At 40.0% G+C, this 21058-nt stretch overlaps 1 protein-coding gene across 1 annotated transcript in view; it reads left to right on the top strand.

The window, feature by feature from the left end:
* LOC111602263 overlaps nt 1-19502 on the top strand; it is a 42535-nt gene extending 23033 nt beyond the window's left edge. The window contains exons 4-13 of the mRNA XM_023319258.2: nt 1690-1921; nt 2000-2147; nt 7152-7331; nt 9869-10008; nt 10395-10602; nt 15094-15318; nt 15519-15751; nt 16505-16643; nt 16929-17999; nt 18473-19502. Of these exons, the coding sequence (XP_023175026.1) occupies nt 1690-1921; nt 2000-2147; nt 7152-7331; nt 9869-10008; nt 10395-10602; nt 15094-15318; nt 15519-15751; nt 16505-16643; nt 16929-17386 (1963 nt within the window). The 3' untranslated portion in view covers nt 17387-17999; nt 18473-19502. The remainder of the gene's footprint in view (nt 1-1689; nt 1922-1999; nt 2148-7151; nt 7332-9868; nt 10009-10394; nt 10603-15093; nt 15319-15518; nt 15752-16504; nt 16644-16928; nt 18000-18472) is intronic.
* The last annotated feature ends 1556 nt before the right edge of the window (nt 19503-21058 follow it).

Genomic DNA, 21058 nt, shown 5'->3' with positions numbered 1-21058 from the left:
AGAGAAAATCTAAGCAATTTTATGATGATTAAATTGACCTTTTTCTGTACTTTTTTGCACGCCCAGCTGTGGGAGCTCTTTCAGTTTTTTTCGCTCCTTTTTTTTTTTAATAAAGCAACTTTGATCTCTGCACTTGAAAGTAATTGCAGTCGGTAATGGCCGGGAAGTGTTATAAGCCACACACAGTGCTTGCGGGCAAGAGAATATTATGCAATGAAGCATTTAAGGCATTTGTAACGGCTCTGAATATACTCGTTCATTAAGCGAGAAGAGTATATTGGTTTTTGGCCAGTGTCTGTCTGTATGAGAGCAAAATAACTTTTGTAGTTAGAGATTTGATATAAGGAACGTATATGCAGTTGTATGTGTGGTCTTATAAAGTGTGGAGATTTATTGGATCTGGCCAGTGGAAGCGTTGAGCTGAGCGTAGTGGTCCTCCAACTGCTTCAATTGATTTTCCATATCATGGCCATGGCCTGCTACTGCTTTCGCATTTCCCTACAGACAATCATCTCATTACAGTTAATATATTAAAAGTACATGCATAAAATGAAACATTGCCAGCTCATTAAGATTGTTGCTTAAATAATAAAATTATATAATTAAATAGATTTTTTATAAATGAGAATTTCATTGGGAAACCTTCGCTTATTTAGCTGACATAAAATGATACAAATTCTGCTAAGCAAAACTTCAAAACTATCTTTAGGTGGTCCGTCAGTAGAGTCCCTTCTGGACCTTAATTAACATTCAAAAGGACCACTTGATGGCTACAGCAACACACAAAATTGCCTAAGCCTCTCAATTGATGCGGAAGATATTACTAATTGCAGTCGCTGCACACACACGCCACACGCCACACGCACACACATAAATATATAAATAACAAATTGCAAAAATGCATTAAACGCATGTCGGCCACTAAATAAATATTGCAATCAAATTCAATAACCTGCTGGCACAGGTACAGCCAGCAGCTGGCAAGAAAATGAAGCAATTTGCGAAAGACAACAACAAGAACAACAACAACAGCAGCAGCAGCTAGCAGCAGATGCTGGCTGGAGTCAAGCAGAGGGGTCTAGGCCTAGTCACAGTCGATGAATAATGGGCAAACATTAAGGCCCCAAAATGCAATCAAGCATGTAAAACTTAATTGAAATATAAACCGAAAAACGTATTTGTAGTGGTTAACATATCAATACCAGGCTGAGCGAGGCTGAAGGCGAAATTGATTAAAGTGGCATGAGGGCGGCGGCAGCAGAGAGGCTGCCAGAGACACACACACACTGAGTGCCGTCCCGGCGTCTGTGTCTAACTTAAATTAATCCTTAATTACATAGACAACATCCTGCTGCGTCGAAAACCGCAACAGCTTAACGAACGAGACGAGCTGCCAGACAAACGTCCACCATGGCATTCGCCAGGCTACAACTTCAGCTCCAGTTGTGGCCTGGGGGCCCCTCCTTTGGGGCCACAAACGTCAGTGGCTAAGACTGTGTGTAGCTGTGTAGCTGGCTTTGACTACGGCCGGCGGCCCGTGAGGCACCAACGCCGTGTGGTGCCGAACGCTTAATGTCAATTAATTTATAAAAATTTTCCAGGCGTAACTCCTGCGCAACTGGTTGCTCGCGCAGCTACCGTTTTGCACGCGGCTAATTAATAAAGTTGTTTACTCTTTTCTTCTTGCAGACTGAAAACCGATAATAATGGCGGTGCCTGGTGCCCCAAGCACATGGTATCCAATGCGCTCAAGGAATATCTGCAGGTGGACTTGCTGCAGACGCACGTGATAACCGCCATACGGACGCAGGGTCGCTTCGGCAAAGGTCAGGGTCAGGAGTACACCGAGGCCTATGTGCTCGAGTATTGGCGCCCGGGCTTCGACAAATGGCAGCGCTGGAAGAACACACAGGGCAAGGAGGTAAGACCTCAGTCTTTCCAATGACTTCGAGCTTAATCTCAGCCCAATCCAACCCATTCCATTCATTCATTTGCACAGATATTGCCGGGCAACATCAATACGTACAGCGAGGTGGAGAACGCTCTACAGCCAATTATATTCGCCTCCAAGATACGCATATATCCATATGGTCAATACGATCGCACCGTCTGCCTGCGCGCCGAGATCGTCGGCTGTCCATGGGAAGGTAAGTCTCCTTCTTCTGCTTCTGCTGCTGCTGCTGCTGTCCAGAGGCGAATTTAAACGAGTGCGATAAAAAGTCGACATGAGCAATGATAGCGCGGAAAGGCTAACAGAGTTTTAGTGTCAGCGTTAATTTATCATCGCTGCAATGCCGCCTCACAAGGAGTGCCCAGGGCCCCAGCCTAGTCGCTGTCTATTAGGCCAGCCAAAGCGGCTTAAGTGTGTAGTTAGCATAGAGTGTGTGTGTGCATTAGCATAGCTTTAGCAAGACTTAAGATGCGCCATACCATGGCAACAAACTATGCGAACATTTTTGCTTATAAGGCTTGGCCTGCTCTTGGCTATGGGCTTAAGTCATTTAGCTAGCAAAGCAGATTTTCTGTTTGTTGCCAAAGTTCACATTTATACTTATATCAAGTCAATTCTTAAGCCTAAGCCTTTGCATACACTTAAGTTTTACTTAGCTGGAAATGGCAGTAATTCGTCAAGTTATCGCCCCTAAACGGAATGCCATAATTGTGAATTCCCCCACTCTCTCCAACTGCCTCTCTCTCTCTCTGTCTTAAAACCCTATCGCAGTTGTTTAGTTGAAGGAAAACATGACATTATGGTCAGCGTATTAGTCAAAGCGCATAATCCAATCAAGGCAACGACTGCGCCTGTGTTTTTCTCTTTTTCCTTCACCTTTCGAGACCTTCGGGCTGCTTTACATTTGGCCAACACATGAGCTACCACGCAATGTTGATTTGTTGCCGTTGTTCTCTTGGTTGCAACATGCGAAATGTACTTGAAAAAAAAACCAAGTAGGAAGAGCTGAAGAAGAAATATCGCGTGCAGACATTGGCTGTGCCCATGCCAGAAACCGAAACCAAATCGAAATCCAGACGGGCTGAGAAACTATGCAGACGACAAGCCAAAACAGCAAACAACCAGCGCGAGTTGTTCTCGTTGTTGTTGCTGTTGCTGTCGTCTGGCTGACTGTTGTCGATGTTTGCACGCAATTGTCAAGTAGTGCACGAGCAGCAACAACAACTATAACTAGTCTGGACAAACAAATTTTTCTATAATTTCCAGGTAGTCGACGATAGCAACAACAACGCGCGCCTAATGTCAATTTGTTTGACCAGAACCAGGTTGGCTTTTGGGCTATCCTCTGGGGGGAACAAGCGGCATTAAGCCGAAGCGCGGAAGTCGAAATTATTCCGTAAATTAACGCAATGTGCGCCTGGAGTTTGAGGGGGGGCCGCCCGATAACTGGCGCCATTTGTGTTGGGGTCAGAACTATGCACACGCCCTTTAGTGGTTGCGTTCCATGGCTACCAAGGAATTAGGGAGCTGGGCTCGGGTCTGCCGCACGGACATGCAAGCTGACCGCCCCCCAAATGGGGCCGGTCATGTCATTCTGATTTGCTATGGGGAATTTAGATGTACACAGCGCAGCACATTTCATATGCAAATTAAATGAGATAAGTTGTCGTGGGCTATGGGAGGTCTAGACAAGTGCCAGACAAGGAAATCAATAAAGCTGCCAAGTAACGAGCGCATTGACAAAACTCTGCTGGACTTTTATCGCGCTCGATAGACATTTAGTTCGAAATCATAATTGTTTATAAATTGTGGCTATAAATTCTGGCACTCGACTGCCAATGCTCAGCCTTTAAATGCAAATCAATGGACACACCTACACGGGCAGCGGCCGCACCCAGGTTTTCTGTCTTTCCTCTCGCTCTGGAAGCGCCGGCATCAACAAATGGGGCAGATGGCGGGGCAAACTATGGTCACGTCATGGCTGCAGATTATCTTCGGGGCAAGTGACACACTCTGATTTCACATCGAGCTAAATACAAATTTGTTTCGATTTAACAAAAGCTTAGCCCTTTCGGCTTAGCGTTTTATCCACTATGCTAAAGTGCATTTTATTTTTTTTTTTATTTTGTATTTTGTATTTTTTATTATAAATGCACCAAACTGATTAGCGTTGAGCTCTAGATTTATGAGTGCTGCATAATTTATGAGCGTTTTAGCTAAAGATTTTTGTTGTTGTTGTGCATTATGTAAATTGAAAGTTGAGCTTTAATCGATGGTCTTTGTGTAGGTGCGCTTACTGTGGCAGCTGCTTTGGTTAAGAGTGTGAAATAGTTGTGTGGAAAACGAAATGAGAAATGAGAAATGAGTGTAGGTTGGCATTTAAATCGAAGATTAAATCGAATAACATGCTAAAACGGCTATTAACTAGCTTTGTAATCAGCTAGTGTGGCTTATAAATGAAATCCAGTGCGTTGTGAGCGCTGAACAGGCTCAGCTGCTGATCAGGATGTGGGACTCCTTACTAAAATGAGCAGTGGGAAATTTATTTAAAATTTAATTAATTTAGTTTAAAAATTAAGTTTTTTCTTATTTTGTATTAAAGTTAAATTTATGGCATTATGTATGGAATAACATTCGCCAAGGCATAGCTGGCAGTGCTTCAAGTTTTATGAAATAACTTGGCTCAATGTATGCGTTGTAATTACAGCAACATTGCCTTTAATGCTATGGTCATGCTCTTCCAAAGTTTTCGAAGACTTGACATTGCCTCAGTCCATATAGTCATCGTGTTCAATTGATTAACCACAGTGCTGAGCTGACTCATTCACCAAATTTTAACATTTCAACTGCCTGCATTGCATGGCAGCAGTCGTCATTTTGTTACAGTTTTTAATTAATTTCGACACACTTGAGCTTAAGATGATTCACAAATAAATGGCAAGGCTTGCTTTATATTTGAACAGCTTCGTATTATCTATAACTTAAGTAAATGATTTATTATAGTTTTTATAAATTATATTACTCTTATTGTGCCAGCTTGTACTAAACTTTTTAATTGTATAAAATTTCATATATATAAAGCACTTCTGAAATTGGCAGTTATACATAATCAGAGTCCAATCTGTATTCTATAACTTCTATATTTCTGTGCCAATTGCATTTGATAACTTTCGCTTGATGTAACATAGCCAAACTACAAAGAAAGATGAGTTTAACTTGGCCTTTGCGTATCTTTCCGGTTCACTAAGACATCCCCAGTTCTAGTCCAGTTTTGATAACTTTTTGCTTATCTGCTAACCCAGAAAAAAACAATTTCAGCCATGGTTCAGACCGAAAATGTTGTAGTTTAGCCGCAAGTTGACTGTTCCGCCAAGCAGCTAAGTATCTATTTATTCATTTATTCATTCAACTGCTGCTCAATTTGACTCATCAGCAAAAGTTCGCAGACATCGTTTGCGTGACGCCCAGCAAAAGGGAAGCAAATTACATTCCATATAAATTTATATATATATATATATCTATATATATGTGTGTGTGTAGTGTGTATTGTAGTTGCCCGATTTCGGCTTGTTTTCTCCACCTACAGTTTTTGGGGCCGTTGCACGCACTGCGAGGACTACGTTTTGTTCCTTTCCTTTTTGTTTTTTTTTTTGGCAGTTTTCATCTTGTCTCTCGCTCACTCGACACGCAAATAAAAATCGCATGTGAGCACGCGAATAACAGGGCTAAAGTGGATGTTGCCCCAACCTCATCCTCCAGCCGAAGAGGGCGATTACATGTGGGCATTGCGTGAAAGATGTCGCGACGCAATTGTAAAACGCGCTGCCTTAAATGTCTTTGCAGTTAATTAAATAACCCATATGCCATTTATATACTATATACACTATATATATATATATATATGTGTGTGTGTGTGTGTGTGTGTGTGGATGTGTCGTGTACTTGTTTAATGAAGGCTTATCTCTCGCTCGCTGTGCTTTAGTGGCCGCGACAAGGACTTTGCCCTAATTTCTGTAATTAAGTGTGGCGTTTCTCCTATATCCCTTGCTGCTGTTGTTTAACTGCCCACACATTATAAATAAATTAAATAATAATTAATATGAAGCTACCCTCAGTGCTTCAGCCAAGACATATTTACATAGTTGCCATACTCAATTGTCTGACCAAGTTCGATTCGTGCTTTCTGCTTCGTAATTATGTATAATTATGTGATTTTTGGTAATTATTGGAAAACGCCTTTGACTGTGTTTTGTCCTGTGTGCCACGAGCCCAGCTGTGTAAATATAAGTGCTAGTAAATTAGCCTAGCCAGGCTAGGCCAGGCTGTTCCCTACCCTACCGTACCCTGGCCAGCCTGTTTGAGCTTTGTGTGTAATTATTCTGAGTGCCCTGGCAACCCGAACTCTTGTTGTTCTTGTTCCTGTTTTTTCGATACAAATGTAATTGTTTTGTAGCCGTGGAACGTACATACTTATCTCTAGGTAATTAGCGTCAGGTGTTGTTTGTTGTTTAAGCCCTTAACCAACACGTGTTATTTTCCCTTTTTTGCTGTATTTAAGCTGTAACAATCCTTGAGCAAACATCAAACCACTTTATAAACTGCACCACAGAAGCCATGACTCAGTTCTCTTTGTTGTGTGTCAGCCACTGTGACTTTGACATTGAAAAACTATAGCCAAATACACACACCTCCTACATTCGAGTCCCCAATTCAGAAACTGTAAACTTCCCCCATCCGCTCTTGGCTAAAAATAACCGCAGAAACCAAATGGCAGACAAAAGACAAAAGTGGCCGCAAAACGAAATTATGTTTCAAGTAACTCAATATCCGCTGCCCCACACCCACAACCCCTCCCCCGTTGTGCACCCCTAAGCAGGCTGGAAAAAGTTGTTGCCAGCTTTGCACCGGGGGAAAAACTTTAAAATTTACCGCAGTTTAAAAACCCAACACAAATACAGAAATTCGAGGCTTTGTTTGTCGCTCGTTTGTCTGTGTCACGTGACACGAAACGTGACGAGTCGTGACGTGACATGACGTGATGTGAAACGAAACGAACTAATACGTATATCTAAAAATATATGTTATATATATTCTCAATGCACGTGTGGGCGTCTCGAGTTACCTTTGAAAGGTTTTCAAAGTTTTTGGTTCCACGAATTGCGTCTCTTTATTTAATTTCCTTTTTATTTATTCCTTGCAGAGGGCATTGTTTCGTATAGCATACCCAAAGGCGTGCAGCGTGGCATGGAAGTGGATCTTTCGGACAAGACCTACGATGGCAACGAGCAAGGCGATCGCTATGTCGACGGCTTGGGTCAATTGGTGGACGGACAGAAGGGCAAGGACAATTTCCGCACGGATATACACGGCTTTGGCAAAGGTAAGTCAATTTGGCTATGTAAATGGGTATATCTAAAATATATTTTTATATCATTTTATTTATATACAAATACGTGATATGGCATTATATGAGTCTAATCTCAATCGTCATTCGAATTAAAGTAGACCACAAATTTTAGTTTAGAAAAATAATTCAAAATGTAGTAAGATTTTTGGAAAATTTCAGAAGAATCGTAGCAAAGAATCTGCATTGACTTTCGGCTTTTAAATAATAAACACAATAATATTTGAGTCTCTTTCCACATATTGTAGTCAACGGAATTTTGCACTCAAGTCTAGCTAGTTATATTGATATAAAGTCCTTATCTCTATATTAGACACGAAAAACTTAGACTATAAATTTAGTATAAATGTATAAAATTATTTAATTAATTAAATCAAGCAACCATAAACCAATTTCGATATTTAACTAAGTAAATTGCATTTGCCTTGCCGAAACTAAATAATTCTCAACTAAACTTCCACAAATATGAAATAAACTCTTTCACTTAGCATCTTATTGCACATTAGACTCTGCAGAATTCTCTTTATAAATTTAGTTAGATATATTCCCTATGCATTAATCTATATCTGAAACATAAATAATCCAATATTTCACTTAGACTAACCTCGCTCATTAAAACACACCAAATAAAAAGTTAAGCCTTTGTGTATTTAGCAAAACTTGCAATGGCTAAAAGTTGGTTGGTTTTTTTTATATTTTCAAAGGTTCGCCTTCTATAAAAACACAGTGCAAACTTTCTCCATATATTTAGCCCGAAAATTTGGCTGTTTTCAGTTGCTGAAATCGTTCGCCCACACACTCACACACAGTCAAAGATTTATTGCAATAGAAAAAAACTGATTAACATCAAATAATTACAAAAGTTCACCGACAGAAAAAGCATAAGGCAAATTCCAAAACAGGGCGACCAAGCTGAAAGTTCACTTCATTGAACATCGTCTGGGGCCCGAAAGGGGGGGCGTGCGGCTCATGTTCAAGGGCGTGGCCGAGCCGCGGCCAGGCAAAAGTTTTTGCTGGCAAATAATTTGCCTCACAACACAATAAACAAAAATAAATAATAATAACTATGGACTATTTGCTGGCGTCGCAGCAAAACTTGGCCGGATACAGAAACGCACTCAATCCAACCGAAGCGAACCGAACCGAACTGAGCCACCCTGTGAACTATGCGCCTGTAAAAATGTAAACATTATGCATATTTGATAATTTATGGCAACACTGGCATTCATTTCCGAGCTGCCGGCGGCGGCTGCTGCAAAACTTCGCAACTGCCAAACTGCGAATTTTCACAAGTCTCGTTTCTTCTTTCTCTCTCACTCTCATTCTCAATATTTTACTATTTATTTGGAGTATATTGGCTGTGAGTTAGTGTGGCTAACTTTATAGACTAGAAATTCAGGTAGACTTAGACTTAGCTATGCATAGCTGATCTAAGATGAAGCTGAACTCAGCTAAGTTAAAAGACGCTCTACAGGCAAACCATGGCTTATGTACCTGAGCATACTCACCTGTAGCTTTGTAGCTGTTCTATAGTATATATATAATCATATTTATATTATATTGTAGTAGTTCCATAAACCAGATTTGAGCTACATAGTCGGGCATACGCGTTGGTAGACGAGCTAGAATAATCCAAAGTCTCACTTTAAGTCTCACTCTTCCGTTCTGGTTGAGCGAGCGAGTATTGTGCAGTCTGTCATAGCCGCTACACTTGCTTTATTTTGCCATTTGGCTAGCGCTTTGGCAAATGGCCAATAATCGAAATTATTGAAAACTTTGCGCTGTGCGAATTTAAGTAGAAAAGTTCGCACAGACAATTAGACATGCAGTCGTCGTCGTCGGCGCGACAGAGACGCACACACACACACACATACATACACACATATCGAATCGTATCTAGTGTAAAAGTTTTTAGCGCATTATTTTGCCAGACCTTTATTATTCATCGCTGACTATTGAATGGTAATTTTCAATATGATTATGATGTCCTGGCATCGATATGTGGACGAGCTTCTGTATTGAAACATGGAAATTGTATAATTTCAGGGCTTGTTAGCGGAGTCGTCTGTTGCAGTTAATATTGCATGACTTCTGCAACGTGACGCAAATGCTTCCTGGGGCAACTAAGCCGCGCACGTAACCTTCTCCTGTGGTGGCAAATTAGGGCCATGCGAACAAAACGAGTGGAAAGAAATGGCTTAAATGTCGCGTTGGCCATAATTTCTAGTTATGAGGCTCCCCCTGGCTTCATCCCCCATGTGGGGCTTTACCGTGCGCATTTGTTTGTTTTATTTATTTTTTTTTTTTGGCTACAAAAATTTCACCCCAAAGTGCGATTGACTTGGTTGGCTTAAATAGCTTTACATGCCACTCCGAAGCATATGCTTCGCCGGGTGGGCCTATTGATTATTTTTTTTTCTCTTTTTGGGCAGCAAAATGATGATACATTTCATTGAAATATACTTTCATATATGATATTTTATTGCTTTGTTTTTTCTTTGATATTCTTTCAGGCTACGAATGGATTGGCTGGAGAAATGATACGCCCGGTCTGCTGGGTAAACCCGTTGAAATTGTTTTCGAATTCGACACGGTGCGCAATTTCAGCGCCATCGTTTTGCATACGAACAATATGTATACCAAGGATGTGCAGGTGAGTGAGAGAGAAAGAAGGCCCTAACACGTATGATTTATCGAAGCCAATTTGAGCTCGAGGGCATTATTAAACTATATTATTGATGTTTGGCAAGTATGACAAGTTGAGCAGGATTTGTTTTAGTTTTATAATTATATCTGCTTTTCAAAGTATTTTTGCTACTAGGACGCATAGTCTATCAAAAGAGTGAATAAGTTTTTATTATTTAACCAAATCTTTATGATATAATTGCCATTATTTTTGATACTTGAATTTATATTAGCCAAAGTAAATCTATTTAATCTATTTAAATATTTGTTGAGCTTCTTCATGAATTGGTTTCATTAGTTTCTTCTTCTTTCTTCACTTCTTTATTAATCCCTCCATTCTTCATCTTCTTTTAGGTTTTCGTGCATGCTAAAGTCTTCTTTAGCATTGGTGGACGCTACTTCTCTGGCGAGCCCGTACAGTTCTCATATATGCCAGATACCATAATGGATCATGCCCGAGATGTTACGATTAAGCTGCATCATCGTGTGGGCAAATATCTGAAAATAAATTTGTACTTTGCTGTCAAATGGATTATGCTCTCCGAGATCAGTTTTATATCCGGTAAGTACGTGACTAAGCATCGGCAAATGAAAAAGGTAGAAAAAAGTCGGAAAATTGCTGCGCAAATTGCCCGAAAATTGCATTTGGCATACTATGTAGAGTGGAAAAAACTGCATACGCGAGTGCAAATGCATTTTTCAGCTTCATTTCATTTTCGAGTGTGCGACAGCGACGGCAACTGCTACAAAGTGCAATGCATTACACTTAGCCTGGCCGGATAAAAAACTGCCCGGGCTCGGGCCCAGCAGAGCAAAAAGGGAGTACAAAACACATTTTCCAACATTTGGCTAACAACAATGCGACAGAGATGGAGAGGCAGGCGAGATAAGCGGCCCGAAAAGGGAAAATCTCTTTAGGACAATTTTCGTGTTTTTTTCTGCTTTTTGTTCGGGCAACTCGTGTGGGGAGGCTAAAGTCAATAAAATACCCAAAGTCCATGAAACGGAATGAAGGGTCTCCGACGAGCTAACGCTGGTCCCTCCGCATGCAAAAGTAAACAAGCAGCAGGTCGAGCTTAGGGGTAGCTGCAACCCCCTAAACAACAATGCAGGGACTGACGGGATGCATGCATGGCATTTTTCGGCTACATTTCCTATGAATGCCGAGCGTGTCCCCGTACTGATTAAATTGTACCAAGTGCAAGGATGCTTGGACAAAGATTTAGGCTACCTCCTACCCCATCCCTCCCTCGACAGATATTTAGACAATATTTTCATGGCGCATTTGCCGAGGGGTCGGGCACAAATTGTTCATGGGCAACAATGCTGTTAACATCGCAGGATCGGTCACTGAACCGAGCAGATCATTTATATTCATTGATTCACTGTAGAGGGGAGGTTGCCGAAGGAAAATCCATGCGCGGTAGGTGTGAAAATGAGTAGGGTATCGAAACCCAGTCAGTCTGCCAACGGCATTTGATTGATGAGTCAAATAGAGCGTGCCGCATCAATAGGGGATTTTCCACAGATGGCGGCGCGCGCAGACCGAGCTGCGTTGTAGGCTTAATGGATTTATGAAGGAAGTCGCCAATAAACCCTAACTGAGATTTTATAGTTCAATATAAAATGCGTTTGCTTGCAGTGCATAAACAGGCAGAAAGTTTTAGGGAAACAAAAGTCTTCTACATAAAGAAAATGCACATAAAGAAAGAAATGCAAGCTGTTCCTTGATCAATTTATGAAGGTATTGTCAGGATCAAACTGGGTAGTGAGGCTAAACGCAATAAGAACTTAAGAAATGATTGCAAATAAATCAAATGTTATTGTATTAAAGTATATATAAGAAGAATCCTATGAATAAATACAAAATGACGACGTTTTGAAGAGCTTAAAGTGAATTAAAATCAAACATTATAAAAAGATTTTGTTATAAGTTTCGGAGGTGCCGGACTAGGAAATACCCTGAACCCTGCTTTTTTATATACATACATAGCAAATACCATATGTACATACACAAGCACACACAGAGGCACTTCTCTCCTTCTACCCACGTTTTACAAAGGCTGCGCTTGAAGTGCAGTGAGAGCTTCAGTATGGAAACTTAATAGTTAAAAAAGTTATTTTATAGGTAGAATTACACAATGTTAATGGTTTCAGAGCATAGGAAAATAAGGATTTGAAATGTATAAATCATTTTAAATATAGAAATTCACATCATTTATAAGTTCACATCATTTCATAAGTTCCAAGAAATTAATTTTGTTAAGTAGATTTTTATAGTGTGCTCAAAATAATTTATTTTGCTAATTGAACATGATTCGCAATGCTGAAATAAGTTCATAAAATTGTTTACGTCGTAAAAAAATATTTGAAAAATGTATACCTATCGATATTTATCGATTAGTTGCCCATCAATTCGGCACAGCATTGTAAAGTTTGAGTATGAGACCCAATACAGCAAATAGGTTATCTTTAACTCTTGTAATCTAACCGACAACGATTGAACATGTTTTATAGAGACGACATATAAATTCAATTATTACTTCAGCTACTTCTTTCCTTTGCTTCATCCGAGCTAACAATCAATTTTACCTGATTCAATGAGACACAAATCTTGCATTGTCATCGAACATCATAATCATGTTGAACATGTTCCTTCTGTCAATCATTACAGTTCTGTAGAATTGCATGAGGCATGGCTGTGACACGCAAAAGATCGGTAGTCGATCAGTGTTTAGCTGAAGGGCTTTAGCGAGCATTGCAATGCACTTTTTGCGGATAATAGGAAAAGCATTCAATTGGGTGGTGCTCAATGTCTCAGCAACTGTTTCGCTGATTCAAGGATATTCGAGAGCGCAAAAACCACAAAGCGTTAGGCAGAGCTCAGACCAAAACTCGGTTGCACCACATGCTGCGCTGCTCTGGCAGCAATTACATGACGAGTAACAAGCACCACGACGCATTTGTCACGCACAAGATGGCAGGGGCAGAGGGGGGCTTGGGTCAGGGCGATGGGGGGCAGCCACAGCCACAGCAGCAACAAGCAACCAGCTGTTAGCTGGTTCTTATTTTTGTTTTTTTTTTCACTCTTCATTGTTGTTGTTGTTTTTTTTTTGGTGCAAAAACTTTTTTTGGCTGGAAAAACTAGGGTAAGGGTAAACAAAAGAAACGCACGTACGGACAAAGAGAGCAGTGGAGAGAGAGAGGGTGGGCGGGGGTAGGAGCAGCATCTTTCAAGTGTGTGCGTATATTTTTATCAGGCACTGCAGAGATTTAACCCCAATTTGTGAGATTTGCTTGCGGTGATTGCTGCTGCTGCTGCTGCGGCTGCTCTCGTTGTTGTTGTTCTTTATGGAGTTGTATTTAAAGGTTTCTAAAAATACAAAGGCCAAAAAACAATGAGTGAATAGAGACCCTGGGGACACACAAGAACACACACAAAGAGAATTAGTTATAAAAGGGCATGCGACAGCAGCCAAAAAACAACAACAAGAGCAAAGTAAATGCGAAAATAAAAAAGGATATGCGGCATATTTGCCATTACATTCAGGCTACAAGCTAACCCTGGCACAGTGTGTGATAAATGTGGCTCAAAATATTTTAATTATTTTAAACGTTTTATGACGACCACAGAGAGCCGACAGCCGACAGCCGACGGCCGACGGCCGACAGCCGAGAGATGCAAGATATGCCTTTATAAGTAGGAAGTGAGTAGCAAACAGAAAGGAGAAAAAAGAAAATATTAAATAACAACAGCAAGGACAATGGCATTGGCGAAACAAAAGGCAGCCAAGCACAAGCTTCAGAGGCATGCCTGGCCGTGCTTCGTGTGTCCTGCGTGTCCTTCCGGCTGCTGCTGTCCAAGAAGGCGACATAACTCAAAACAGCGGCAGCAGCAAGCACAACAACAACTTCTCACAGTAATTACGCCATTTACTGTCTGTAGAAACGGGGTCACCCACTCAAGAAGGCATTTTTCGGCTGCCCGGGGGCGTCGTCTTTGGAGACTGGGCTCGGTGCAAAAAGCTGCCCCCGGGAGCCGCCTTGCGTTCGTTACTTCTTTGTTTCGTAATGCCCTCAAGATGTTGAGCGAAGATAAATGACAACACTTTGCAGCGCTGAGCCATATGCTCTAGCTGCTGGGTGGGGCCGGCGGTGGTTATTAGAGATCAAAGTGAACGGCCTGACAAGCAGGTGTTTGGCATTGCACGGCCTGCAGCCTGCAGCCTGCAGCCTGACGGATCTAAGCTAATAAGCGGAATAGCCCTGGGAATAAGGTCAGCATGGAAATGTTTATATTCTCAGATTGCTAAGCCCCAAGCAGAACTCACCTAAGGGTGGAAACAGTCATATAGAAATCATAATATTCTACGGCACAGAGACAAGCTGCTAAGCCATAGACAAAACATGCACACTAGCATTATAAGCCTATTGTAACTCAAGCTATAAGGGTGCCGCAACAGCTCTACTCTTATAGATAGTCACTGGACTTAAAGAGAAAGTTAAGAACAGCAAAACTGAACAACAAAACTACAGCACATAATATATGGGTAACACAGTAAATTTTCGACACTTTTGTAGGTAGAAAAACTGTTATAAGTATTGTCCAGAACATATATGGTCTCGCCATGTGCACCAGATCATTAAAATATAAAAAACTCCATGCATATTCATAAGACACGCGTCTGAGTGCTGTTCAAATCAAACATCTGTAAAAATTTAGTAATGCTCGAGACGAGACGAGAAACGTAAAAAACCCTAAAGGTCTGACAGGAAATGAACACGTTAGAGGTCTCGAAAGAAAAGCGTAGCGAAAGCAAAACAATTTAAAGTGGAACGAAAGGTGTAGGGCAATGAAGAGCGACAGAAGAAGAAGAAAACGAAAAAGAAGAAGAAAAAACTAATCATGAAAGCGCAGCTGTGCGCAATGTTCAAATCGAGGCGGCAACTTTTGAAGATGAAGCTGAAGATTCATGCCACAAATGGCACTTTATATAACTGTATTCCGCTCTCACTCACTCTCTCTCTCTCTCTCTCTCTCTTTCTCTTGCAGTGCCCGCTATGGGAAATTTCACAGACGAACAGGAGCAGCGCAATAATGCGCCGGGCACCGCGCCGGATACACGCGAATATCCTTTGCAGAGCAACGACTATCAGCACAATCAGCATGGCAAGAATAAAATGAATGGCGGCAACTCTGGCGGCGACACAAACGGCGGCGCCACCGATGCCACCGGCAGCAGCAGCAACAACAACAACTACAACAACGGCCCACAACGTAAGCAACAATTTCGCCTGATAAATTCAATTAGCAATTTTGCCTTTTTTCCATTTCGCTCGGCCTCACTGCTAATTATTTTAGCAGAACAATATTTACTTTTCATTTCACTGCAATTCAATTTGTTGCACTTTGCATTTGGGTCTTCTGTTGACTCACCTTTCTCTTAACGCTTCTCTGTTTTGTTTTTGTTGTTGCAGTAATTGCGCCGCGGCCCATCGATCAGGAGCCGAACGAGGCGAACTTCATTGGCGTTGTCATTGTCGTGCTAACCACAATAATTATACTGCTCGTCGCCATTATCCTGTTCATCGTGTCACGCACGAAGCGAGCACGCGGCAGCAACGTACTCGATGCATTCCAATATAGCTTCAATCCGAATACACTGGGCGGCAATGTCGACAAGCATCGTCCGAATGGCAATAGCATTAAGGTGAGACCAAACACACACACACACACGCACACACACACACACACACACATATATATATATATATATATAAAGAGGACAAATTCCTGCCTCGAATTTCACATAATTGTTCAATGTAGCGTGGCGCTGCCACGTTCTCAGCCAGGACACACTTGACCAGACGCCGAGCGGCATTTATTTTATTTAATAGAACTTTTCAACGGCTTCCCTTAGGGTCCGGCAGAAACTGCCCTCCGCTCCTCAGCGCCAACTTGTGGGTGCTAAGCTTAAGTGCCGAGTGTGTAACACTTTAAAGTTGTCAGCGTGAGCAGTTCAGCAGGACATTAAAAGCAACTGCTTTAAGGCAGTTTCCTTAAAGCACGAAGAAGTTGCTGAAACTTCAGTGCATTCAAGAAATGTAGACTCTGTAGGGAATTTCCCAGCCAACTTAGCTAAAGAAATCGTAGGCAACTCCTCATAATATTGATTTAGTTCAAGACGATGTAGTTTCGTGATTTATACTGAACTCAAGCTTCGCTCTTTTAATTTTCAATAATCAAAAAAGTCTCTGGACAATGCCTAAGCTTAGCTAGACAGCCGCAATGCATTCAAGTTGATAAAACGCGCAGCTGTCTAGGCACATTAAAGAGCTAAAAGATGCCATTAGCTCGCACACGAACTCGTAATAATATGTGTATATATATATATCCACAGCAAATACCCCAACTTGACACTATATTAAAACACTCTCCTTTGCCCGCACGCATTTCGTTTCAGGCCAGCGTCGACGACAACGATTCCATTGGCAAGAACAGCCTTTACCACGAGCCCTTCAATGTGAACATGTATACGAGCGGCGTGAACGGTTACGCAGCGGTTAATGATTTACAATGTAATATGACGCCAGACTATACAGGTGTGTATGCCAAATGGCTAGAGCCTCAGCGCCCCCAAATGCCCCCGCCCCAACCTGGTACCCAATTCCCTTGGCTCGCCCATTTCCGCTGCGAGCCATAAAATATGGCGCCGCCAGCAACTAATGCAAATAAATTTTTGCGGCGATTGCCACACACACACACACACACACACACGCACACACATGTCACACACACACACACCTTTCAACCTTTGCCATTTGCCTGACTAAGCGAAATCCTTTTGCGTCTTTTACGTTCGCTCCCCCGCGGCCACACGCCAACAGATGTGCCCGAAGGTGGCTATGCGGTGCCCCACATGCAGGACTACATGCCGGCTTCGAAAATGGCCAATGCCGCCGGCGTCGGCGGCTATGTGAATGTGCGAAGAACGCCGCCGCCACCGCTGAGCAGCATATTCCCTAGGCCGCCCACGGTGCCGCCGCCGCCCATGGAGAAATACTATGCGACCACGGCCATATTTAAGCCCATCAAGGGCGGCTCGGCTAGCGGCGGCAGCAACACGAATACGGTTAGCAGCGGCGGCGGCAAGAGCAGCCACAGCAATCAGGACCAGCTGAATGGCATCTACGACGACGGCATGGGCACCATGAATTCCCAGTCGACAGCGCCCATGATCAATCCGTATACCAGTGGCAACAGCGCTGCTGCTGCGGCTGCCGCAGCTGCTGAATTTCAACGCGCCAGAACTTACAATTTCCGCAGCTATCCCGATAATCTCTAGTTCGAAGCCTCGCTCAAGTTGGCAGCAGCGGAGGCAGCCGTCGCTGGCAGCGATCTAGCCGGCATTAAGCGCAGCAACGCCTCCACAACAATGCCCAAGAAGCCGCAGCATCTAAGCATCAGCAGCGGCAGTGGCAACGCGAGCAGCAGTGGCAACACTCTATCCGCCAAGCCCAAATACAGCTTGACGCTGCACAACAACAAATACAGCAAGAATCCCACATCGATGCGCGACAATCATCAGCAGCAGCAGAGGCAACATCTGAAGGCGCTGCGTCTGACACGCGACGTGGCCAACACAGATGCCAATAGCTGCTCTGCTCCCGACTATAAGAGGCCGACACTAACGGGTCTCTCGCCCGCCGATGATGTGGGCGTGCATCTAAGCAGGAGTGCAGCTCTCAAAGCTGGCTCCGCTACTGTCAACAGTGAAGCTTCGACTAACCAACCAACGACAACAAATGCAACCAAATTGACTGGCAATACGAACGGAAATGGAAATGGAATTGCAACGGCACCAGCAACGGCAAATCCGCTAGCAAATGGTGTCATCAGAACACAAAACAACAGGCTGTGGTATCATTGATGAAAACCCCATATTAAATGGATTTGAGGTGAGTTGTGATGACGTAATTAATATGGAAACTAATGAATAGAAATTTGAAGATGAACGAAAATTTCATTAAATATCATTAAATTATAGAATAACATAATTAGAAAATACATACAAATATTTATCCTTAAAATATTAATATATTTTTCTGTAAAATAATTATATATTTATCTACAAAATATAAAATATTTATAAAAAAATATATAAAAATATTTATTAAAAAATATTTAAATATTTTAAGTTGTAGAAATAATTAATTTAATCATTTTTCTATTCTTCTAATTTAATATTTTAATTGATAATATTTAAAATAAACTTCTTGTTAGTAATATCTTATTATATAATAATAATGTATATAGCTTAGTATAATTTACTTAACAATCTATATTTTCATTAAAAGCTTAGTTATAATATCTTCCACAATATAACTTGTTAATTAAAACTTTATTTTTTTATTTTTTTTACTTTTCACAGCTCTGGAACTCTACACGGACATGCAACTAGAAAATACAAAATATGATAGAGAAGTGTTAAGTACTCGTTATCGTATCATACCGTAAATTGTGTTAGAACCCGCCCCTCCCTTATATGGAGAGCACAACGCGTCGAACAATTAAACCCACTGAGCAAATGGTAAAAAGATATAAAAGCAAAAAAGAAAAAAATGAAAAGAAAACAAAATTTAGCTAAAGTCGAATATCTAAGCAAAAATGTAGCGTCGAATATATGCCAACGAAATGATAATGATAATGATAATGATACAACTTATAGAATATAATCTGTAAATAAATATATATGTATGTATACCTAGTATATATCACCATGCAAGTAAAAAGGTAGTGAAAAATGCATATGATAGTAAAACGAGCTGAATTTTTAAAAACCTACAAAACAAGCAAAAAATATTTAAAGAACAAAAACACACGGCACTAGTTTCTCATAGATCAAATGCAATCGAACAGAACATTGAAAAAAAAAACAACAAAAATGAAAAACAAAAAACGAATTTAAGGTCTAGCATTTAGCGACACTTATTGTTTATAAAACGAATCGAAGCGAAGGTAATAACTGATATAATGAGATGAAAGTAACTAGCATATATAATAGAGTTCAACTGATTTTTAGTACCTTTCCGAATGAAGAAATCGAAAAGCAAAAATAATAATTGCAAAACTAACTGTAAATGCCTCTACAACTCCTTAGCCCTAAACTATATAACCCCGCCCCCAACTACTTAAAGCCCCACTGTAAATTTCTGTGTATAAATTTAGAGAGAGATAGAGAGAGGGTATCCGTGAGATACATAGATTGTTTGCTTACCGAGCAGATGGAAAATGCCGCGTCAAAAATTATGTAGAGACGTTGATGATAATGACGATGATGATGATAAAATTGTAACGGAATTTAACGGACCAAGAGAGCGTGCAGAGCGTCATCGCCTAAAACCAATTAAAATGAAGTTTTCATCAATGATTTGTGATTAAAAATATATATTCAACTACTTACTTATAGCAAAAACAAAACAAAACCCAAAAAAAAAAAAAATGAAAAACTTAAAAATATATTCAGTTCTTAATGCTAATTATAATTTAACCCGACAACAAAATGACTCTGACTATAAAAAATTACTATGAATTAAACAAAAATAATGTTATATATATACGTACAAGCATATAAATGAAATCAACTATAAACGAGTATAATAAACGTATTGTATAATTAATAAATAATCATGTATATGTTCCTTTTTAGTTTAATGCGCATACAATTTATCACAGCAAGTACTAAAAGTTAAAATCGTAGTTGCTTCGTAGTAGTTAAACGAAAACAAAAAAAAGTATAAATAAAAATAAATAAAGCAGTAAATAATGAAAGGAAAACACATACACATACACAGACACACAAATGTAAACACCGCATTTTATAAAATATTAACTAAGGCGTTAAAATAATATTTAAAAAACAAAAAACGAAAAAAAAAATCAAACACACAGACGCACACAGACACAATACATACAAAATGCAGAAAAAAGTAGTTGAAATAGTAGAAAAAAAATGAGAAAAAAAACAATTACACAGAGACATAACAAAAAGGTATTTAAAATGTTTGTGCAACACCTTCGAAAAGTTTTCAAATTAACAACAACAACAAGAACAGCAATAAACGAGCTAAACATTAAGCTAGACATTTTTAAAAATCGTATTTAAATGGTTAATTACAAATATAAGCTGTCAATGCCCGAACGATATAGATATACTAATCAGTACACACATACATACATATATATATACATATATATATATATATATATATATATATACATTTATATTTATATATATAATATATATATATAAAGATTTCCAAAACTTTCTGCACAGTTCTTAACTTTCCAAATTTCCAATTGCACAACATGTTTGCCAACACTGGCCACAACAACAGACACAACACACACTTTCCGCATGCAAGTGCAGCTCGGCAACACTGGACACTGGACACTGAACACTCTCAAAACTGAAATCACCAACCTAACTACAAGACTTGTATAAATTATAAAAATAAAAATAATAATAAAAGCGAACAAAAAAAAATTAAATAATTAGTAACTAAGTTTAAATTACCTTTTGTAAAAATTAATAAGCCAGGCGTAAGTGTACACTGTAAAAAACATGGATATAATACTTGTAAACGTTTTTATGTTTTTCTTTATCCTTCTTTCCTTGTAAATTGTGGCAAGTTTCGCAGACGAATTTCTGATTTGCTGTCGCTTCGCTAATTTATTTCGTAGACTAGTTTAATTTCTAAATTAATTTAATTGCATTTATTATGTGTATGAATGTAAATTGCAATGCAAGAAATATATATATATATATTTAGTATTAAATTATTTAAAAAGAAAAAAAAAATGAAGAAAAACAACATTTATTTATTTTTCTCTCTCATTTATTAATCCAATTGCAAACGGTAGAAATTGGTTGGCAAGTATGAAAGAAAGTAAAACCGAATACATATTTCAACAATGGCATCACATATTATAATTAATGCTAACACAAATAATACAT

This window comes from Drosophila hydei, unplaced genomic scaffold, assembly GCF_003285905.1.
Source record: "Drosophila hydei strain 15085-1641.00,03,60 unplaced genomic scaffold, DhydRS2 tig00000149-arrow-pilon, whole genome shotgun sequence".
Classification (NCBI taxonomy): Eukaryota; Metazoa; Arthropoda; class Insecta; order Diptera; family Drosophilidae; genus Drosophila; species Drosophila hydei.
The sequence above is the reverse complement of the archived record's forward strand: the minus strand, read 5'-3'. Positions and strand labels throughout refer to the sequence as shown.